This window comes from Anomaloglossus baeobatrachus, chromosome 8 (genome assembly GCF_048569485.1).
Source record: "Anomaloglossus baeobatrachus isolate aAnoBae1 chromosome 8, aAnoBae1.hap1, whole genome shotgun sequence".
NCBI classification, from domain to species: domain Eukaryota; kingdom Metazoa; phylum Chordata; class Amphibia; order Anura; family Aromobatidae; genus Anomaloglossus; species Anomaloglossus baeobatrachus.
Genome location: NC_134360.1, coordinates 56,745,803 through 56,763,731, shown reverse-complemented (window position 1 = coordinate 56,763,731; position 17,929 = coordinate 56,745,803). Strand labels below are relative to the sequence as shown.

The 17,929-nt window shown below is 46.7% G+C and overlaps 1 protein-coding gene across 2 annotated transcripts in view; it reads left to right on the top strand.

Annotated features, from left to right (window-relative positions):
- Positions 1-17,929, top strand: part of CACNA2D2 (calcium voltage-gated channel auxiliary subunit alpha2delta 2) — a 196,764-nt gene that overhangs the window by 119,746 nt on the left and 59,089 nt on the right. For both annotated transcript variants that reach the window (XM_075321644.1, XM_075321643.1), the window contains exon 4: positions 2,221-2,280. In XM_075321644.1, the coding sequence (XP_075177759.1) occupies positions 2,221-2,280 (60 nt within the window). The remainder of the gene's footprint in view (positions 1-2,220; positions 2,281-17,929) is intronic.

Here is a 17,929-nt window from a genome sequence, read left to right as displayed (position 1 = left end):
CACAATAACCCCTGAAAACAAGTGCAATAGGCGTAACTGCAGTCCCATGTAACACCACAGATAATTTTGATATCTCTCTGAGTACAGATAATGTAGTAGATGTCACCTTTAGTCCATTGTAACACCACAGATAACAGCAATATCTGGGAGTACTGAAAATGTAGTATATGCCTCCTGCAGTCCCATGTAAAACCACATATAATGGTGATATCTCTGAGTACAGGTAATACAGTAGATGTTACCTGCAGTCCTATGTAACACCACAGATAACAGTGATATTTCTAAATACTGATAATGTAGTATATGCCACCTGCAGTCCCATGTAAAACCACAGATAACAGTGATAAATCTCTCAGTACAGATCATATAGTAGATTTCATCTGCAGTCCCATGTAACACCACGGGTAACACAGTGATAACTCTCTTGAGTACAGATAATGTAGTAGATGTCACCTGTAGTCCTATGTAACACCAGAGATAACAGTGATACTGCTCTGAGTACAGATAATGTAGTAGATGTCACCTGCAGTCCCATGTAACACCACAGATAACAGTGATACTGCTCTGAATACAGATAATGTAGTAGATGTCACCTGCAGTCCCGTGCAACACCACAGATAACAGTGATACTGCTCTGAGTACAGATAATGTAGTAGATGTCACCTGCAGTCCCATGTAACACCACAGATAACAGTGATACTGCTCTGAATACAGATAATGTAGTAGATGTCACCTGCAGTCCCATGTAACACCACAGATAACAGTGATACTGCTCTGAGTACAGATAATGTAGTAGATGTCACCTGCAGTCCCATGTAACACCACAGATAACAGTGATACTGCTCTGAATACAGATAATGTAGTAGATGTCACCTGCAGTCCCATGTAACACCACAGATAACAGTGATACTGCTCTGAATACAGATAATGTAGTAGATATCACCTGCAGTCCCATGTAACACCACAGATAACAGTGATACTGCTCTGAGTACAGATAATGTAGTAGATGTCACCTGCAGTCCCATGTAACACCACAGATAACAGTGATACTGCTCTGAATACAGATAATGTAGTAGATGTCACCTGCAGTCCCATGTAACACCACAGATAACAGTGATACTGCTTAGAGTACAGATAATGTAGTAGATGTCACCTGCAGTCCCATGTAACACCACAGATAACACAGTGATACCTCTCTGAGGACAGATAATGCAGTAGTTGTCACCTGCAGTCCTATGTAACGTCTCTGTACCTGTGTCTATGGCGGCACATTGTTCGGCCGGCAGTGCTGTGTGGGTGCCTGTACTGTGTATTGTTAGCGGCAGTCCTGTGTGGCGGTAAGTGCTCTGGCAGTGGAGGGGTTACCGCTGCCGTCAGTCACTGGCAGCTCCCGCTGTGCTCCGCCACTTATTCCGCCCACAGAATATCCGCCTTTCAGGTAGAGCTTTTACTGCGCAATTATTGCATGAACTGCACTCGCTGAGCAGCCGCTTCTGTGCGCCGCTCGCTGCAAGGACATACGGACGATGCCCGAGTGCACGTGTGCCAGTGTCAGGGAGCACGGCTCTAGGAGAGATAGTTATGGGATGGTAACAGGTCTGGGATGGCAGTAAAGCAGCGTCATCCGCTGGACAGCACAGGGAAGGAGCGCGGATTATGCATTATTAATCTGACGGGATTCGCTCTGTCATATTGGGCTGGAGTGGATGATGTCCTGCCATGCTGGGAGTTGTAGTCCAGTGGAGCAGTGCTGTTATCGGTGTGGGGGGCATTCTCCGCTCGCTCTCCTCCCGGTGGGACGCTGTTCTGCGCTTTACTCTCCGTACACGTGATAGTTTTTCTGAATAAATCTATATCCCTCTTGGAGGGGGCTCATCTGACGCTCTCACTGCTGCAGTGTCGTCAATGAGTTTCCTTACACCCCCATATTCCCATGCTCTGCGCCCCCCGTATCCAGGAGGCTGCTGACTCAGGTTATCATGAGCAGAACTCCAGAATAGTGAAGACTGACACGTACCCTGCCGACACCACTGTGGGTCCAGTAATGGCTGCTGTGCGGTCGCTTGTATCTCTGGGTCTGGTTTTCGGGGGTATAAAGCCATTACTGACTTTAGGGGTCAAGACCTACACGGCCAACTATGGGGGGCGCTTATGGTGTGATATCGGGTGCATTGTGCCGCTCTATCGTGCTGATAACCTCTTGTGGCTTTTGTTTTGCAGAGATTGGCGCGCGCTGCAGAGGAGTTCCAGAGGAATCACCGCTGGCAGGATAACATTAGGGTGAGTGCCCATTCCACCCGTGTGTTTCGCTTCTCTGTGTGCGCCCAGCAGGATCCACTGACGTCTCCTCCTCACCCACACAGCGTTTTATATGTAAAGCGATTGCAATCACGTCATCCCATGGGTCCAGTGTGGCGCAGTGGGCACCTAGAGTGGTCTTCCTGTGGGACCCCCCCACTGCGCTCATATCTGATGCCTCCTGGCCGCTCTTGCCGTCCTTCTACAGACCTGATGTGTGATCCGTCCTCTTCATTCTGATCCTTCCCCATTACCACATCTCATCTCCTGTCTATTTTTTCTTCTGCCTCCCCTTCATTCTCTTTTTTATGTTTTTCCTCTTAATTACATTTCTTCTCTCCTTTCCTCACTTTCTTCTGCTAATTCTTATTTTCTCTTTGCTAACGTATTCATCTTTTCTGTCCTTTTGATTCTTATCTTAAAAAATTCTCCTTTCTCTTCACCTTTACCCTTCACCAATTCTCCTACTTTTTCTTCTACTTCCTTTCCTTTTCTACCTTTCTTATTTCTTCTTTTCTTTCTCCTTTCTCCATTTTCTTCCCCTTCTCCTTCCTCGTGTTTTATCTCCTTCATTGTTTTCTGCTCCTTCTTCCTCTTCTATTTTTTTCTTCTCTCCCTTTCTTCTTTTAACCTCCTTTATTCTCTTCTCATTCTTCTACTTCATGTTCCTTCTCTTTTTTTCTTCTATCTCTTTATTTCCTCCTTTCTTTTCTTCACTCTTTTTGTTTTCTTCCATTACTCTTATGTATGTTCCTCTCTTGTTCTTCTCAATGTTCCTTTTCTTGCTATATCGTTTTGCTTCTCCTTTTTTGTCTCTTTCCTATCTCCATCTTTCCTCACTTCTTCCTTTCTTAACTTTATTCTCTTTTTTCTCTATACCTTTTTCTTTTTCCTCTTCTCATTCTTTCTACTTCTTTTCTTAGCTTCTTCTCTTTCTTCTCCTGTTCTCCTTCTCTTCTTTCTTTTGTTTTCTCTTGTTCTTGCTTTCTTTTTTATCTTGTTCTTTCTTTTTCCTCTTCTCATTCTTTTTTCACTTTTTCTTTTCTTGTTCTCTTGTTCTTTCTCGTTTCCCTCTTAACTGTTTTTTTTCTCTTGTTCTGTTTGTCTTTTGTTCTTCTTTCTTCAGTTCCTCTGTTACCTTCTTCTCGTTTTTCTTCCTCTTGCTCGTCTCCATTTCCCTTCTTTTCTTCCTCTGTTACCTTCTTCTTTCCTCTTTTCTTCCTCTTGCTCTTCTCCCGCTTACTTCTTTTCTTCCTCTGTTACCTTCTTCTCTTTCCTCTTTTTATTTATCTTGCTCTTCCCCCTCTTCCTTCTTTTCTTCCTCTGTTACCTTCTTCTCTTTCCTCTTTTTATTTATCTTCCTCTTCCCCCTCTTCCTTCTTTTCTTCCTCTGTTACCTTCTTCTCTTTCCGCTTTTTATTTCTCTTCCTCTTCCCCCTCTTCCTTCTTTTCTTCCTCTGTTACCTTCTTCTCTTTCCTCTTTTTATTTATCTTCCTCTTCTCCCTCTTCCTTCTTTTCTTCCTCTGTTACCTTCTTCTCTTTCCTCTTTTTATTTCTCTTGCTCTTCTCCCTCTTCCTTCTTTTCTTCCTCTGTTACCTTCTCTTTCCTCTTCTTTTCTTCCTCTGTTACTTTCTTCTCTTTCCTCTTTTTATTTCTCTTGCTCTTCTCCCTCTTCCTTCTTTTCTTCCTCTGTTACTTTCTCTTTCCTCTTCTTTTCTTCCTCTGTTACCTTCTTCTCTTTCCTCTTTTTATTTCTCTTGCTCTTCTCCATCTTCCTTCTTTTCTTCCTCTGTTACATTCTTCTTTCCTTTTTTCTTCCTCTTCTCCATTTCCCTTCTTTTCTTCCTCTGTTACCTTCTTCTCTTTCCTCTTCTTTTCTTCCTGTGTTACCTTCTTCTCTTTCCTCTTCTTTTCTTCCTCTGTTACCTTCTCCTCTTTCCTCTTCTTTTCTTCCTCTGTTATCTTCTCCTCTTTGCTCTTCTTTTCTTCCTCTGTTACCTTCTTCTCTTTCCTCTTCTTTTCTTCCTCTGTTACCTTCTTCTCTTTCCTCTTCTTTTCTTCCTGTGTTACCTTCTTCTCTTTCCTCTTCTTTTCTTCCTGTGTTACCTTCTTCTCTTTCCTCTTCTTTTCTTCCTCTGTTACCTTCTCCTTTTTGCTCTTCTTTTCTTCCTCTGTTACCTTCTTCTCTTTTCTCTTCTTTTCTTCCTCTGTTACCTTCTTCTCTTTCCTCTTCTTTTCTTCCTCTGTTACCTTCTTCTCTTTCCTCTTCTTTTCTTCCTCTGTTACCTTCTTCTCTTTCCTCTTCTTTTCTTCCTCTGTTACCTTCTTCTCTTTCCTCTTCTTTTCTTCCTCTGTTACCTTCTTCTCTTTTTTCTTCCTCTTGCTCTTCTCCATTTCCCTTCTTTTCTTCCTCTGTTACCTTCTTCTCTTTCCTCTTGTAATTTCTCTTGCTCTTCTCCCTCTTCCTTCTTTTCTTCCTCTGTTACCTTCTTCTCTTTCCTCTTCTGTTCTTCCTGTGTTACCTTCTTCTCTTTCCTCTTCTTTTCTTCCTCTGTTACCTTCTCCTCTTTCCTCTTCTTTTCTTCATCTGTTATCTTTTCCTCTTTGCTCTTCTTTTCTTCCTCTGTTACCTTCTTCTCTTTCCTCTTCTTTTCTTCCTCTGTTACCTTCTTCTCTTTCCTCTTCTTTTCTTCCTCTGTTACCTTCTTCTCTTTCCTCTTCTTTTCTTCCTCTGTTACCTTCTCCTCTTTCCTCTTCTTTTCTTCCTTTGTTACCTTCTCCTCTTTGCTCTTCTTTTCTTCCTCTGTTACCTTCTTCTCTTTCCTCTTCTTTTCTTCCTCTGTTACCTTCTTCTCTTTCCTCTTCTTTTCTTCCTCTGTTACCTTCTTCTCTTTCCTCTTCTTTTCTTCCTCTGTTACCTTCTTCTCTTTCCTCTTCTTTTCTTCCTCTGTTACCTTCTTCTCTTTTTTCTTCCTCTTGCTCTTCTCCATTTCCCTTCTTTTCTTCCTCTGTTACCTTCTTCTCTTTCCTCTTGTAATTTCTCTTGCTCTTCTCCCTCTTCCTTCTTTTCTTCCTCTTTTACCTTCTTCTCTTTCCTCTTCTTTTCTTCCTCTGTTACCTTCTCCTCTTTCCTCTTCTTTTCTTCCTATGTTACCTTCTTCTCTTTCCTCTTCTTTTCTTCCTCTGTTACCTTCTTCGCTTTCCTCTTCTTTTCTTCCTCTGTTACCTTCTTCGCTTTCCTCTTCTTTTCTTCCTGTTACCTTCTTCTTTTTCCTTTTTCTTCCTCTTGCTCTTCTCCATCTTCATTCTCTTCCCCCGCCTCTTTCCTCTCATTATTCCTTTGCTTTATTCTCCCCTCATTCCTCCGCTCTCCCGGCTTCTGCCAGATCTGATGAAAGTGAATGAGGTAATTTGGATCAGATTGTCATTGCCCGGTGTCAGCTCTCGGACATATAAGTAGGAGGTGAGGGGGGCTTCTGCTGCGGCTGTGGAGGGTCTGCCTTCACTGGAGACTGGATGGAGGAGAGAAGGAAAGAAAATCTGCAGCCGCCGCCAGCTTGCAGAGGTCACAGAAAGATGGATTCTCGTGCACTTCTGTCTCAGTTATACATGTATGCAGGAAGATGGCGGCTGGGACATGGAGGGAACAGTGGGGGTCTCTGAGAACAATATCTAACGGCTTACACTAGTATTTCTATATTTTTTATTGCACATTTAATGGTGTCTCGGCAGCAACATTGCAGATTTGATTTCAGATGTGACTGATTTCATCCCAGTAGTTTTTCCGTAGATACATTAACCCATTCATTTTGGGAAGATTTATCATTTGAACTCCAATCAGGCAATTCCTGCTGGCAGCTCTCTCCCCACACCCAGCATTTGTCTCTGTATTTTTCTAAGACTTGTGATGATGCATCATAGGGTGCACTGAACTGTTTTGGATACATCACATAGAATACACCCAGACTGCTGTATACACTTCACATGGGATGCACCCAGATTACTGTATACACTTTATATAGAATACACCCAGACTGCTGTATACACTTCACATACTGTAGGATACATTCAGACTGCTGCATACACTTCACATGGGATACACGCAGGTAGGATAAGCCAGGCTCAACCATGTTAAGTAAATAGGTGCTATTGGGGTAAATAGACAAACTAAGAAGTAAGAACCCCAGCACTCAAATAGTAGACAAATATGGTAATTTTGAATATTTTTATTAGTATTTTTTTGATAATCTGCAAAAAAAAGTGCACCAAGTAATTTAGCAAAACACCCAACGTTTCGGCTACTGGAGCCTTTTTCAAGGTTTTGCGTGTAGGTAAAGGAGAGGCGACATGGGTCCCTGGCGGACTGCTATCAAGGTGCCACACTTCCACAGTATATAAAATTCCACCAAAGGTCAGGAAATGAGGAAATGATGGAAATGTAATGCTTCTGTAGGTGAGGGCCTGGGGAGGAGGAAGAGTCCTGGTGAAGTAGTGGTGACAGTAGTGATGGCGGCATCATCACTACTGTCACCACTACTCCACCAAGAATCTTCCTCTTCCCCAGGCAATCACCTGCAGAGGCATTTCATTTCCATAATTTCCTCATTTCCTGACCTTTGGTCGAATTTGATATACTGTGAAAGTGTGGCACCTCACAGCGTGTCCTTGATGGCAGTCCGCCAGTGACCCATGTCGCCTCTCCTTTACCTACACGCAAAGCCTTAAAAAGGCCCCAGTAGTCGAAACGTCGTGAGTTTTGCTAAATTACTTGGTGCACTTTTTTGCAGACTATCAAAAAAATACTTATAAAAATATTCAAAATTACCATATTTGTCTACGATTTGAGTGCTGGGGTTCTTACTTCATAACATACACCCAGACTGCTGTATACACTTCACATGATATACACCCAGACGCCTGTAACACTTCACATGGGATACACCCAGATTGCTGTATACACTTCACATGAGATACACCCAGACTGCTGTATACACTTCACATGAGATACACCCAGACTGCTGTAACACTTCACATGGATACACCCAGATTGCTGTATACACTTCAAATGCTGTAGGATACATTCAGACTACTGTATACACTGTGAACGTTGCTTACCGCAACCCGGGGGGTTTACTCGCTTGCAGCGGTGGAGGGTAGCTTAGGCATACACAGGCAACGCAGTCTCTCAAAAATGCAGCAGTTTATTAGTACAACATAAACTGCCCTTCCAAATGTAACAAAGCCTCTCCTGGCTTAAAGGAAAATATAACATCCACATACCGTGGGCTTCCAGTCCAATTAAATGTCCATAGTGGATTCTCCACACTCTGGCTCCAGCCAGCGAACACAAGTCACTGTGGTGCTTCCTGCAGCCTCCAGCCCTCTCCAGCCAGGCTGCAGTATTTTCCCCCAGCCCTCACCTGGACTGATTTCCAGGAGTCTCTCTTCAGTCTTGACACAGACTGAGAACTCCAGCACACATCCTCCATGTGCAGCACTCTCAGGCTCTCCCTGTTTCTAAAACTAACAGTCTCTTAAAACCCAACCGGACACACCCACAGGTGGAGGTATGTGATTCTCCAGCTCTGTCCATCACACTGGTCACAGTTTAAAGGGAACCTAACCCTTAATTACAACCCAAGTTCTGTGGAACTACAAGTCCCACAGTCACACCTTCAGTTTAATATCACAGGGGGATCCTTCTCCACTGCGACCATCCACAACATTGGTGGTCGCTATCTCACATATCCCCCCCCTCTGTTCACACTTGTAGGGTTGAACATTTGATAACCCACAGGGGCCCTGAGACAGGGCATTAGTGTCACCTTGCCCTACAAGTCGAGAGGGCCCTCTCTGATAAATTCGAGCTTTAGCTCCTGACAGAAAGTCGGTCATTGCCACCAGACTCGTCTCAGTCAACCTCCTTGTCAGGTACGCCCCCCAGTCAGACCTATCTCTCCATGACTGTCTCCAACGGCTAGTGTAGTAGCGAAAGTCTCTTCCAGTCGAAACTACTGTCTGGTCTGACTCCGAGCCATCTAATCCACTAGAAGGGCTACTGTCTGGGCACCTAAGCACTGAGCGGATAGACGATCTGCTATATCTAGACCGTCTGCATTCTCTTTTTGCAGATTTACTATGGCTTGTTCTCCCATGGCGTCTTCGGTTGTCATCGCTCTGTTGGTGTGTTTTCTCAAGACCATCCTTCGCTGTAGATGCATCACTCCCTTCATCCATTCCTTTGGAGTTTAGAGTAGAGGACTTGGACCATTCAGAGTCTATGCTATAGCCCAAAGTGTAGTTAGGTCTTCCATGACCTTGGTTCCTTTCATTATAGGACCTACTTTCTGTGCCAACTGAAGCAACACCTTTATCAGGTGGGCAACCCTTCTCCTGGCCCCAGCCTGAAAGCGGTCTCCATCTCATACCCACTTGATGGAGTTGTTCTGCAATATTCTGCCTTTTTAGGTTCAACTGCCTTAGTTCTTCCAGGTAACCCAGGCGGTACTCTAGTAGGACTCGTACATTTCCAACACACTCCTTTGTTCCCACAATGACACATGGGACCATACCGACTTCACAGAGTATCTTGGCTTCAGTATGAATATCAATTCTTACTCTCGTCACACCGGACTTGTCAACCATCTCCTGCATGACTCTTCCATTTCTTCCAATAAGCTTCTTAACCAGTTCTCTGGGCACTTGTGTGACCTCCTCCACAAACTCCAACAACCTTCGAGCTGTCTTGACTGCTTCTGCAGTTTTCCCATAGATTCGGAATGTTCCACTGGGTTTTTCCACTTCAATAGCTGTAATACCTGGAACCTTCCTGGCTTGCTGAATGTTACTTCTCAGCGCTCTTATTGCAAGCCCAATTAATGGTTTCTTCACAACCACCACTTCTTGAAACGCTGCGGCGAGCCGCTTCATATGCTCCAATCGTCTGGTGTCTTCTTCCATCTTTGTAGAGATGAGCCACTTCGTGCGAAGACACTGTAGGTGCATGCCACTCAGGATAGCCACCCGCTTCTTTGTGACATCACTTACAGAGCACACCACCAAGCGACAAGACTCTGGGGCAAAGTACACTTTATAGGCTCCTACGGCCGTCTTGAATTTTTCATGTACCGCCTCACTGGCACAGGCTTTTCTCAAGTCTGCAGGGACTTCTACCATGCACGTAAAGACTGGCCGAATTTCTTTACCTGTAAGGCCATCGGACCGTTCCTTGGGTCTTCCATATCCATCCTCTTTTCTTATCACAGGCTCCACCTTTGGAGTTGCATTCTCCTCAGCTTTGGGCTCAAGATTCTCAATCTTCTGTACCAAGTCCATCTTTATGGCCTCCATCTTGGTCTTACCAGTAAGTTCAGTTAAGCTCTCAGCTGCTGATGGGACTTCTGGGCTAAATTTCCCTACTTTAAGGGTTCTCTCAATTTCTGCAACTTCAGCCATCTCTTGGGACTCTGCAGAATCTCCCTCAATTTCCTCTTGATTCTCTGCAACTTCAGAGGCTTTCTTGCACTCCATACCTTCAACCTCAGATTCTCTGGGGTCTACAACAGCTTTTGTGCCGTTTGCACTATTATTCACGCCAGCACTGGTTGGATCACTGGTCTGCTCACCATGACCTTTGTGGATTTTTCCTCCACCAACAGCCTCCAGGATTTCTTCTCCTATAGGGTTTTCACTCAATAGACCATCAGCCTCACACCAGGAAATCATAGGGGACATCACCACTACTGTTTTGGTCTTAATGACCACACTGGTCATTGGGTATTCTTTATCATTATTGTGGGTGCAGTTGGCGTGGAACTTCTTTCCAGGAATCAGGTAGACATCAGATGTGGCCCTCACCAGGGTCACCAAACTCCTTGAGTCTACAAGTCCAGTTACAGATTCCCCATCCACTTCCACGGTACACAGACGTGGCTTCTCGTCAGATGGGTGGTCTATACTGCAGACAGGACACTTGCAGCATGAACACCTTTGTGCTTGACTACTGTCCATCTGCGCCACTGCACCCTTGTCTATGGGATGCTCCATCCCCTTTTGGGCAACCACCCCTTCATGGGATTCCACCCCCTTTTGGGGTTTCTGTGGCTTCCTTGCAGTGTCTTTAGACCCCAGTTCACACAGTTCCCCTTTATCTTGCTGGGCACCCTGTGTTCGTACTGGCCCCAGAAGGGAGTTTATCAACTGGTCCACTGCTGCCACATCGGTCCGCACTGACGGCTCCTGCTGTCCACGCACAAGGAACTGGTACAGCTCCTCCATAGCATCCATTTGTGCACCCTCCATGCTGAAACAAGAAAACAAACAGCAGGGGCGCTCCAATGGGTAATACCCGGTGGTCTAAAGAGGGGGGAGGGGGTTAGAGAACCACTAACCTTTCCTGGTTGTACCGCCCGTACAACCAGGATCTCCAGCCTGTGGTGTATCACTGCTCACCAAACAGGGCCCCGCAATTCCGGGTTGGCCTGGAACCTCCAGTCACTGGTCTCTCGCCACTGCAGCACAGAACCCTGCAGACCCACTGATTCACCGCCAGCAGCTGGAGCACGCTGTCCCTGTTCGTGGACCCGCCGATCCACCGCCAGCTGCTTGAGTGCGCAGACAGAATTTTCGTGGACCCGCCGATCCACAGCAATACGTCCTAGGCAGTTGCCCTTAGCAACCAGACCGCATGCCCGCATTCGAGACACCATATGTGAACGTTGCTTACCGCAACCCGGGGGGTTTACTCGCTTGCAGCGGTGGAGGGTAGCTTAGGCATACACAGGCAACGCAGTCTCTCAAAAATGCAGCAGTTTATTAGTACAACATAAACTGCCCTTCCAAATGTAACAAAGCCTCTCCTGGCTTAAAGGAAAATATAACATCCACATACCGTGGGCTTCCAGTCCAATTAAATGTCCATAGTGGATTCTCCACACTCTGGCTCCAGCCAGCGAACACAAATCACTGTGGTGCTTCCTGCAGCCTCCAGCCCTCTCCAGCTAGGCTGCAGTATTTTCCCCCAGCCCTCACCTGGACTGATTTCCAGGAGTCTCTCTTCAGTCTTGACACAGACTGAGAACTCCAGCACACATCCTCCATGTGCAGCACTCTCAGGCTTCTCCCTGTTTCTAAAACTAACAGTCTCTTAAAACCCAACCGGACACACCCACAGGTGGAGGTATGTGATTCTCCAGCTCTGTCCATCACACTGGTCACAGTTTAAAGGGAACCTAACCCTTAATTACAACCCAAGTTCTGTGGAACTACAAGTCCCACAGTCACACCTTCAGTTTAATATCACAGGGGGATCCTTCTCCACTGCGACCATCCACAACATTGGTGGTCGCTATCTCACAACACCTAAAATGGAATACACTCAGATTGCTGAATACATTTCATATAGAATACATCCCGACTGCTGTATACACTTCACATACTGTAGGATACATTCAGACTGCTGTATACACCTCACATGGGATACACTCAGATCGCTGAATACATTTCATATAGAATACATTTAGACTGCTGTATACTCTTCACATACTGTAGCATACATTCAGACTGCTGTATACACCTCACATGGGATAAACTCAGATTGCTGTATACACTTTATATAGAATACACCCAGTCTGCTGTATACACTTCACATACTGTAGGATACATTCAGACTGCTGTATACACTTCACATACTGTAGGATACATTCAGACTGCTGTATACACCTCACATTGGATACAACCATATTGTTGTACACACTTTATATAGAATACACCCAGACTGCTGTATACAATTCACATGCTGTAGGGTACATTCACACTGCTGTATACACCTCACATGGGATACACCCAGACTGCTGTATACACTTCACATGAGATACAACCAGATTGCTGTGTATACTTTATATAGAATATACCCAGACTACTGTATACAATTCACATACCGTATGATTCACTCAGACTGCTGTATACACCTCACATGGAATGCACGCAGACTACAATAAAGACATACAGGTGATACACCCAGACTGCTATATTCACATCATGTTGGAGACACTAGGATTGCTGTATACATATCACATAGGAGGCACACATAATGTTGTATACACCCCATGTAGGGGATACTCAGATTGATATATGCACATCACATAGAAGACATCCAGATTACTGTTTACATATCACATATGATATAGTGAGACTGTTGTGTACATACAACATTCTAAATGTATCCTATGTAATGTATGTACATCACATAGGAAATGAGGCTGCTGTATACACATCACATAGGATACACCCACACTGCTGTATACACATCACGCAGTATACTGTATACTTCACTCTCTGCAGCATGAGAGTCGTCGTGGGAAATATAGTTTGTATCAGGTGAACCACATTATAGTGGATGAAGGAGCCAAGATGTGAGATGTTGACAACTGTGCTGGCTCTGCTATGCTGGAGGTTGTAGTGTTTGCACTGTGCGGGAGTCTAATGTGGAGAGATTACAAGAGCTGCCACGTTGTTCACTTTACTGTGGTCTCTGGTTTTACCATGTTTTCTTCCCGTGGGATTTTTGTTCCTGTGCTAATCTCATATACACGTGTGTTCCCGGATTTTAAGCCCCCTTCTTCACTTTTGCGATTGGCGCAGCCGTTCTCATCCAGTTTTTACGAGATTAAGGAATAGCAGTGTTCACGCTAAACACAGCTATCTAGGACAATGGCTGGAACTGATAAATCACCGCCAATTAGTTATCCTCCCAATAATGAGAACCTATCTGCCAATGTTTGCTGTCCACACATCAATATAAAGCGCTTAATAAGCGAGCGGGACTGGAACACATATTCCGTCTTGCTGGCAGGCCACGATACACAGGATTAAAGGGTTTTTACCACATTGGCAGTATTGTTTTGTGTAGCTCAGTATCTGCATGACTGTTGTTAATATCCAATGTAAACCCAACATAACGTTTCTTTCTTGTACCTTTTTGTGTCATTTCTCATCTCCTTCTGCCTTCCTTTGCTGCAACAATGGGCACTCGTATTCTTATCTGCTGAAAATACATTTCCCAGCAGCACCCTGCTTCTCCTCAGTGCTGCAGGCTCCTCCCTCAGCTCTCCTCTGTGCTCCTGATTGATGGATCTCAACATGGGAAATGTATATTCTTATAAATGAGGTTACCTTTGATAGTTTTGAATGTAGTATGGGACCCACTATGTGACCAATATTCATTGCTATGCACAAACTCCACAATTCATTGGTGGTTATGCGGATATTCATAGTATGACCCTGCATCTCCTAGCATAGCGCGGCAGAGTTTAGCACGACAGAGCTAAAACCCGGCTGTCAGATGTAAATTGTACAGTGTCATTAGGTGCATCTGAGCATGCTGGACCAACACCATCAGAAACACTGGAGGTCAGATCTAATGGCAATATAAGGTAAAGAAAACCTGGGGTGAGGGCATCACTAGGAGTTCAAGGCAGCAAACAGGGCAGATTGAATAATAGAGGTACAGAAAACATTATGATTATAGGAATAACCCTTTAATGTTTAGCTCCCACAATACCGACCTAATAGTCACTAACCAGAGACCTACTGGATCTTATAATATTCCCATCACAGCTCATATCATTCCATTTATTATACTTCAGTCACACCCAGAGCTGCATTCATAATTCTGCAACCTGCTAGTAGGAATCCATCAGCACTGTGCTGACAGACTCCACCACCATACCTTAGGTCCCATTATGGGAGAATTAACCCTCAGCCATTGCTATCTTCTCCAGCATTAGCTGCTGTCTCTGAGCTGCTGTTTTCTGCAGTATACTCCCCAACATGGGGGACGCTGTGCTGGAGAAAATGATTATTTATTATTATATTGCTATTTATTCTATGGCGCTTTACATGTGAAAAAGCGTGTACATAATAAAAACAAGTACAATATTAATGAACAATCCAAGGCACAGACATGTGCAGGAGGAGGGAGGACCCTGCACGAGAGAGTTCACAGTCACCAGGAGGAGAGAGGACCCTGCCCGCGAGGACTCACCGTCTACATGAGGAGAGAGGACCCTGCCCGCGAGGACAAACAGTCTACAGGAGGAGAGAGGACCCTGCCCACAAGGGATCATAGTCTACAGGAGGAGAGAGGACCTTGCCCACAAGGGATCACAGTCTACAGCAGGAGAGAGGACCCTGCCCGCGAAGACAAACAGTCTACAGGAGGAGAGAGCACCCTGCCCACAAGGGCTCACAGTCTACAGCAGGAGAGAGGACCCTGCCCACAAGGGATCACAGTCTGCAGGAGGAGAGAGGACCCTGCCCACAAAGGATCACAGTCTACAGCAGGAGAGAGGACCCTGCCCGCGAGGATAAACAGTCTACAGGAGGAGAGAGGACCCTGCCCACAAGGGATCACAGTGTTCAGCAGGAGAGAGGACCCTGCCCGCAAGGACAAACAGTCTACAGGAGGAGAGAGGACCCTGCCCACAAGGGCTCACAGTCTACAGGAGGTGAGATGACCCTGCCCCCGAGTGCTCACAGTCTACAGGAGGAGAGAGGACCCTGCCCCCGAGGGCTCACAGTCTACAGGAGGAGAGGACCCTGCCCACAAGGGATCACAGTGTTCAGCAGGAGGGAGGACCCTGCCCGCAAGGACAAACAGTCTACAGGAAGAGAGAGGACCCTGCCCACAAGGGCTCACAGTCTACAGGAGGTGAGAGGACCCTGCCCCCGAGTGCTCACAGTCTACAGGAGGAGAGAGGACCCTGCCCCCGAGGGCTCACAGTCTACAGGAGGTGAGATGACCCTGCCCCCGAGTGCTCACAGTCTACAGGAGGAGAGGACCCTGCCCATGAAGGCTCACAGTCTACAGGAGGAGAGAGGACCCTGCCCACAAGGGATCACAGTGTTCAGCAGGAGGGAGGACCCTGCCCACAAGGGCTCACAGTCTACAGGAGGTGAGAGGACCCTGCCCCCGAGTGCTCACAGTCTACAGGAGGAGAGAGGACCCTGCCCCCGAGGGCTCACAGTCTACAGGAGGAGAGGACCCTGCCCATGAAGGCCCACAGTCTACAGGAGGAGAGAGGACCCTGCCCACAAGGATCACAGTCAACAGAAGGAGAGAGGACCCTGCCCATGAAGGCTCACAGTCTACAGGAGGAGAGGACCCTGCCCATGAAGGCTCACAGTCTACAGGAGGAGAGAGGACCCTGCCCACAAGGATCACAGTCAACAGGAGGAGAGAGGACCCTGCCCCCGAGGGCTCACAGTCTACAGGAGGAGAGGACCCTGCCCATGAAGGCTCACAGTCTACAGGAGGAGAGAGGACCCTGCCCACAAGGATCACAGTCAACAGGAGGAGAGAGGACCCTGCCCCCGAGGGCTCACAGTCTACAGGAGGAGAGAGGACCCTGCCCCCGAGGGCTCACAGTCTACAGGAGGAGAGAGGACCCTGCCCCCGAGGGCTCACAGTCTACAGGAGGAGAGAGGACCCTGCCCCCGAGGGCTCACAGTCTACAGGAGGAGAGAGGACCCTGCCCCCGAGGGCTCACAATCTACAGGAGGAGAGAGGACCCTGCCGCCGAGGGCTCACCGTCTACAGGAGGAGAGAGGACCCTGCCCCCGAGTGCTCACAGTCTACAGGAGGAGAGAGGACCCTGCCCCCGAGGTCTCACAGTCTACAGGAGGAGACAGGACCCTGCCCATGAAGGCTCACAGTCTACAGGAGAACCATGCCCATGATGGATCACAGTCTACAGGATTAGCGAGGACCCTGCCCACGAGGGCTCACAGTCTACAGGAGGAGAGAGGTCTCTGCCCGCGAGGACTCAGTCTACAGTACCACACATACCGCTACCAGTCCACGATGTTCAGTAACCCCTACTAGTGAATGAGCCCCAATGTCCCCCAAAATAGAGATCATGTTCTGTGCAGACACTGAAGCAGCAGGGGGTGCACAGAGGTGTAAAGTCACTGAGCTCGCTGGCTAACAGTAATGCAGCATAATTGTGAATCTTCGATGTGTCTTCAGTATATGTTACTGGCTTTGCCAAGGTTCCAGCATTTATTGACGCTGGCACTTGTAGTGCCACAACAGATGAAATTAAGCCATTTATGCAAATAAAAAAACAAATGTTCATTCCTTCATTCGATGCCAAGGATGCCATGACATGAGCACCCCCTTGCCCGGCTTTGGCTGTGCAGGGCACCGTTAGAGCAGTGATTTCATGGCTTGGCAGCCGCCGTGCCCTCCCTCTCCGGTTCTGATTGAGGCTCCATCCAGATGTCCTGTGCCCCCTCCTCCACTGATCATCATGCAGATCCTGCCAGCCTTGTCCCTGTGTTTTCTCATTGCCCAGTGCAGACAGATGGCCAAGAGGTGTTATGTGCGACAGAGCCCAGAGCCGTATCCTCACCTCGTGCCTCCCGCCTGCCCCTCGCTCTGATTACACCCCCCTGCATGGCTGCTCACTGATTGCTTCAAGGTTGTCAGTAAGGGAATATTGCGCGCTCTCCTGGCCCTGAGCGCTCCGGTGCTCTGCGGGGAACACGCGTGTATTTTAGGTAAACGACCTTAGATGCGTTAGCCGCACGATCCTTGCAGTAATCGCCCATTTTCATAGACGAAATTCATTCTCTTCCTGTCACTCCCGTCCTCCAGGAAGACTCGGCTGCCTTTCCATCTTACATCGCCAAAGGAACGTTTCATATTAATGACTACGGCGTTACTGATCTCATCCGACCACGACGGACGAGGAAGATCCTGCACCGCCGCCCCTGTTTACTCTTTACAATGTTTCACTCATCATTACCCTTCCTCTATTATACATTTTTGGTAACCACGCTCGTGTAACAGAGGGCACCAGTGCAGGACAAAGTGGATCTATGTAAGGGCTTTATTAGTAATGTGTTTTTATCTTAAGATATTTAGTTTCCCTTAATAGGGGGAAGTTCCCTGTATACAAAGATACATAATATTCTGTCTGCAGCCACCACTAGGGGGAGCTCCCTCTATACAGAGATACATGATAAGATTCTGTCTGCAGCCACCACTAGGGGGAGCTCCCTGTATACAAAGATACATAATATTCTGTCTGCAGCCACCACTAGGGGTAGCTCCCTGTATACAGAGATACATGATAAGATTCTGTCTGCAGCCACCACTAGGGGAAGCTCCCTATATACAAAGATTCATAAGATTCTGTCTGCAGCCATCACTAGGGGGAGCTCCCTGTATACAGAGATACATGATAATATTCTGTCTGCAGCCACCACTAGGGGGAGCTCCCTGTATACAAAGATACATAAAATTCTGTCTGCAGCCACCGCTAGAGGGAGCTCCCTGTATACAGAGATACATGATGAGATTCTGTCTGCAGCCACCACTAGGGGGAGCTCTCTGTATACAGAGATACATAATTGTTATGATCCGGAACCATGGAAGACCACCATAAATCATTGATAAAAGGTGACAAGATCATTGGCAACTAATCTGGCCGCCATCCTCTTACTAACCATCAACACTAGAAGTAGCCGAGGGGTGAACTAACATCCTGTGCACCGCGAACCCAGCCGGAGAACTAGCTATCCTAAAGGAAGGAAAGATGAATAACTCTCTGCCTCAGAAAATAGAT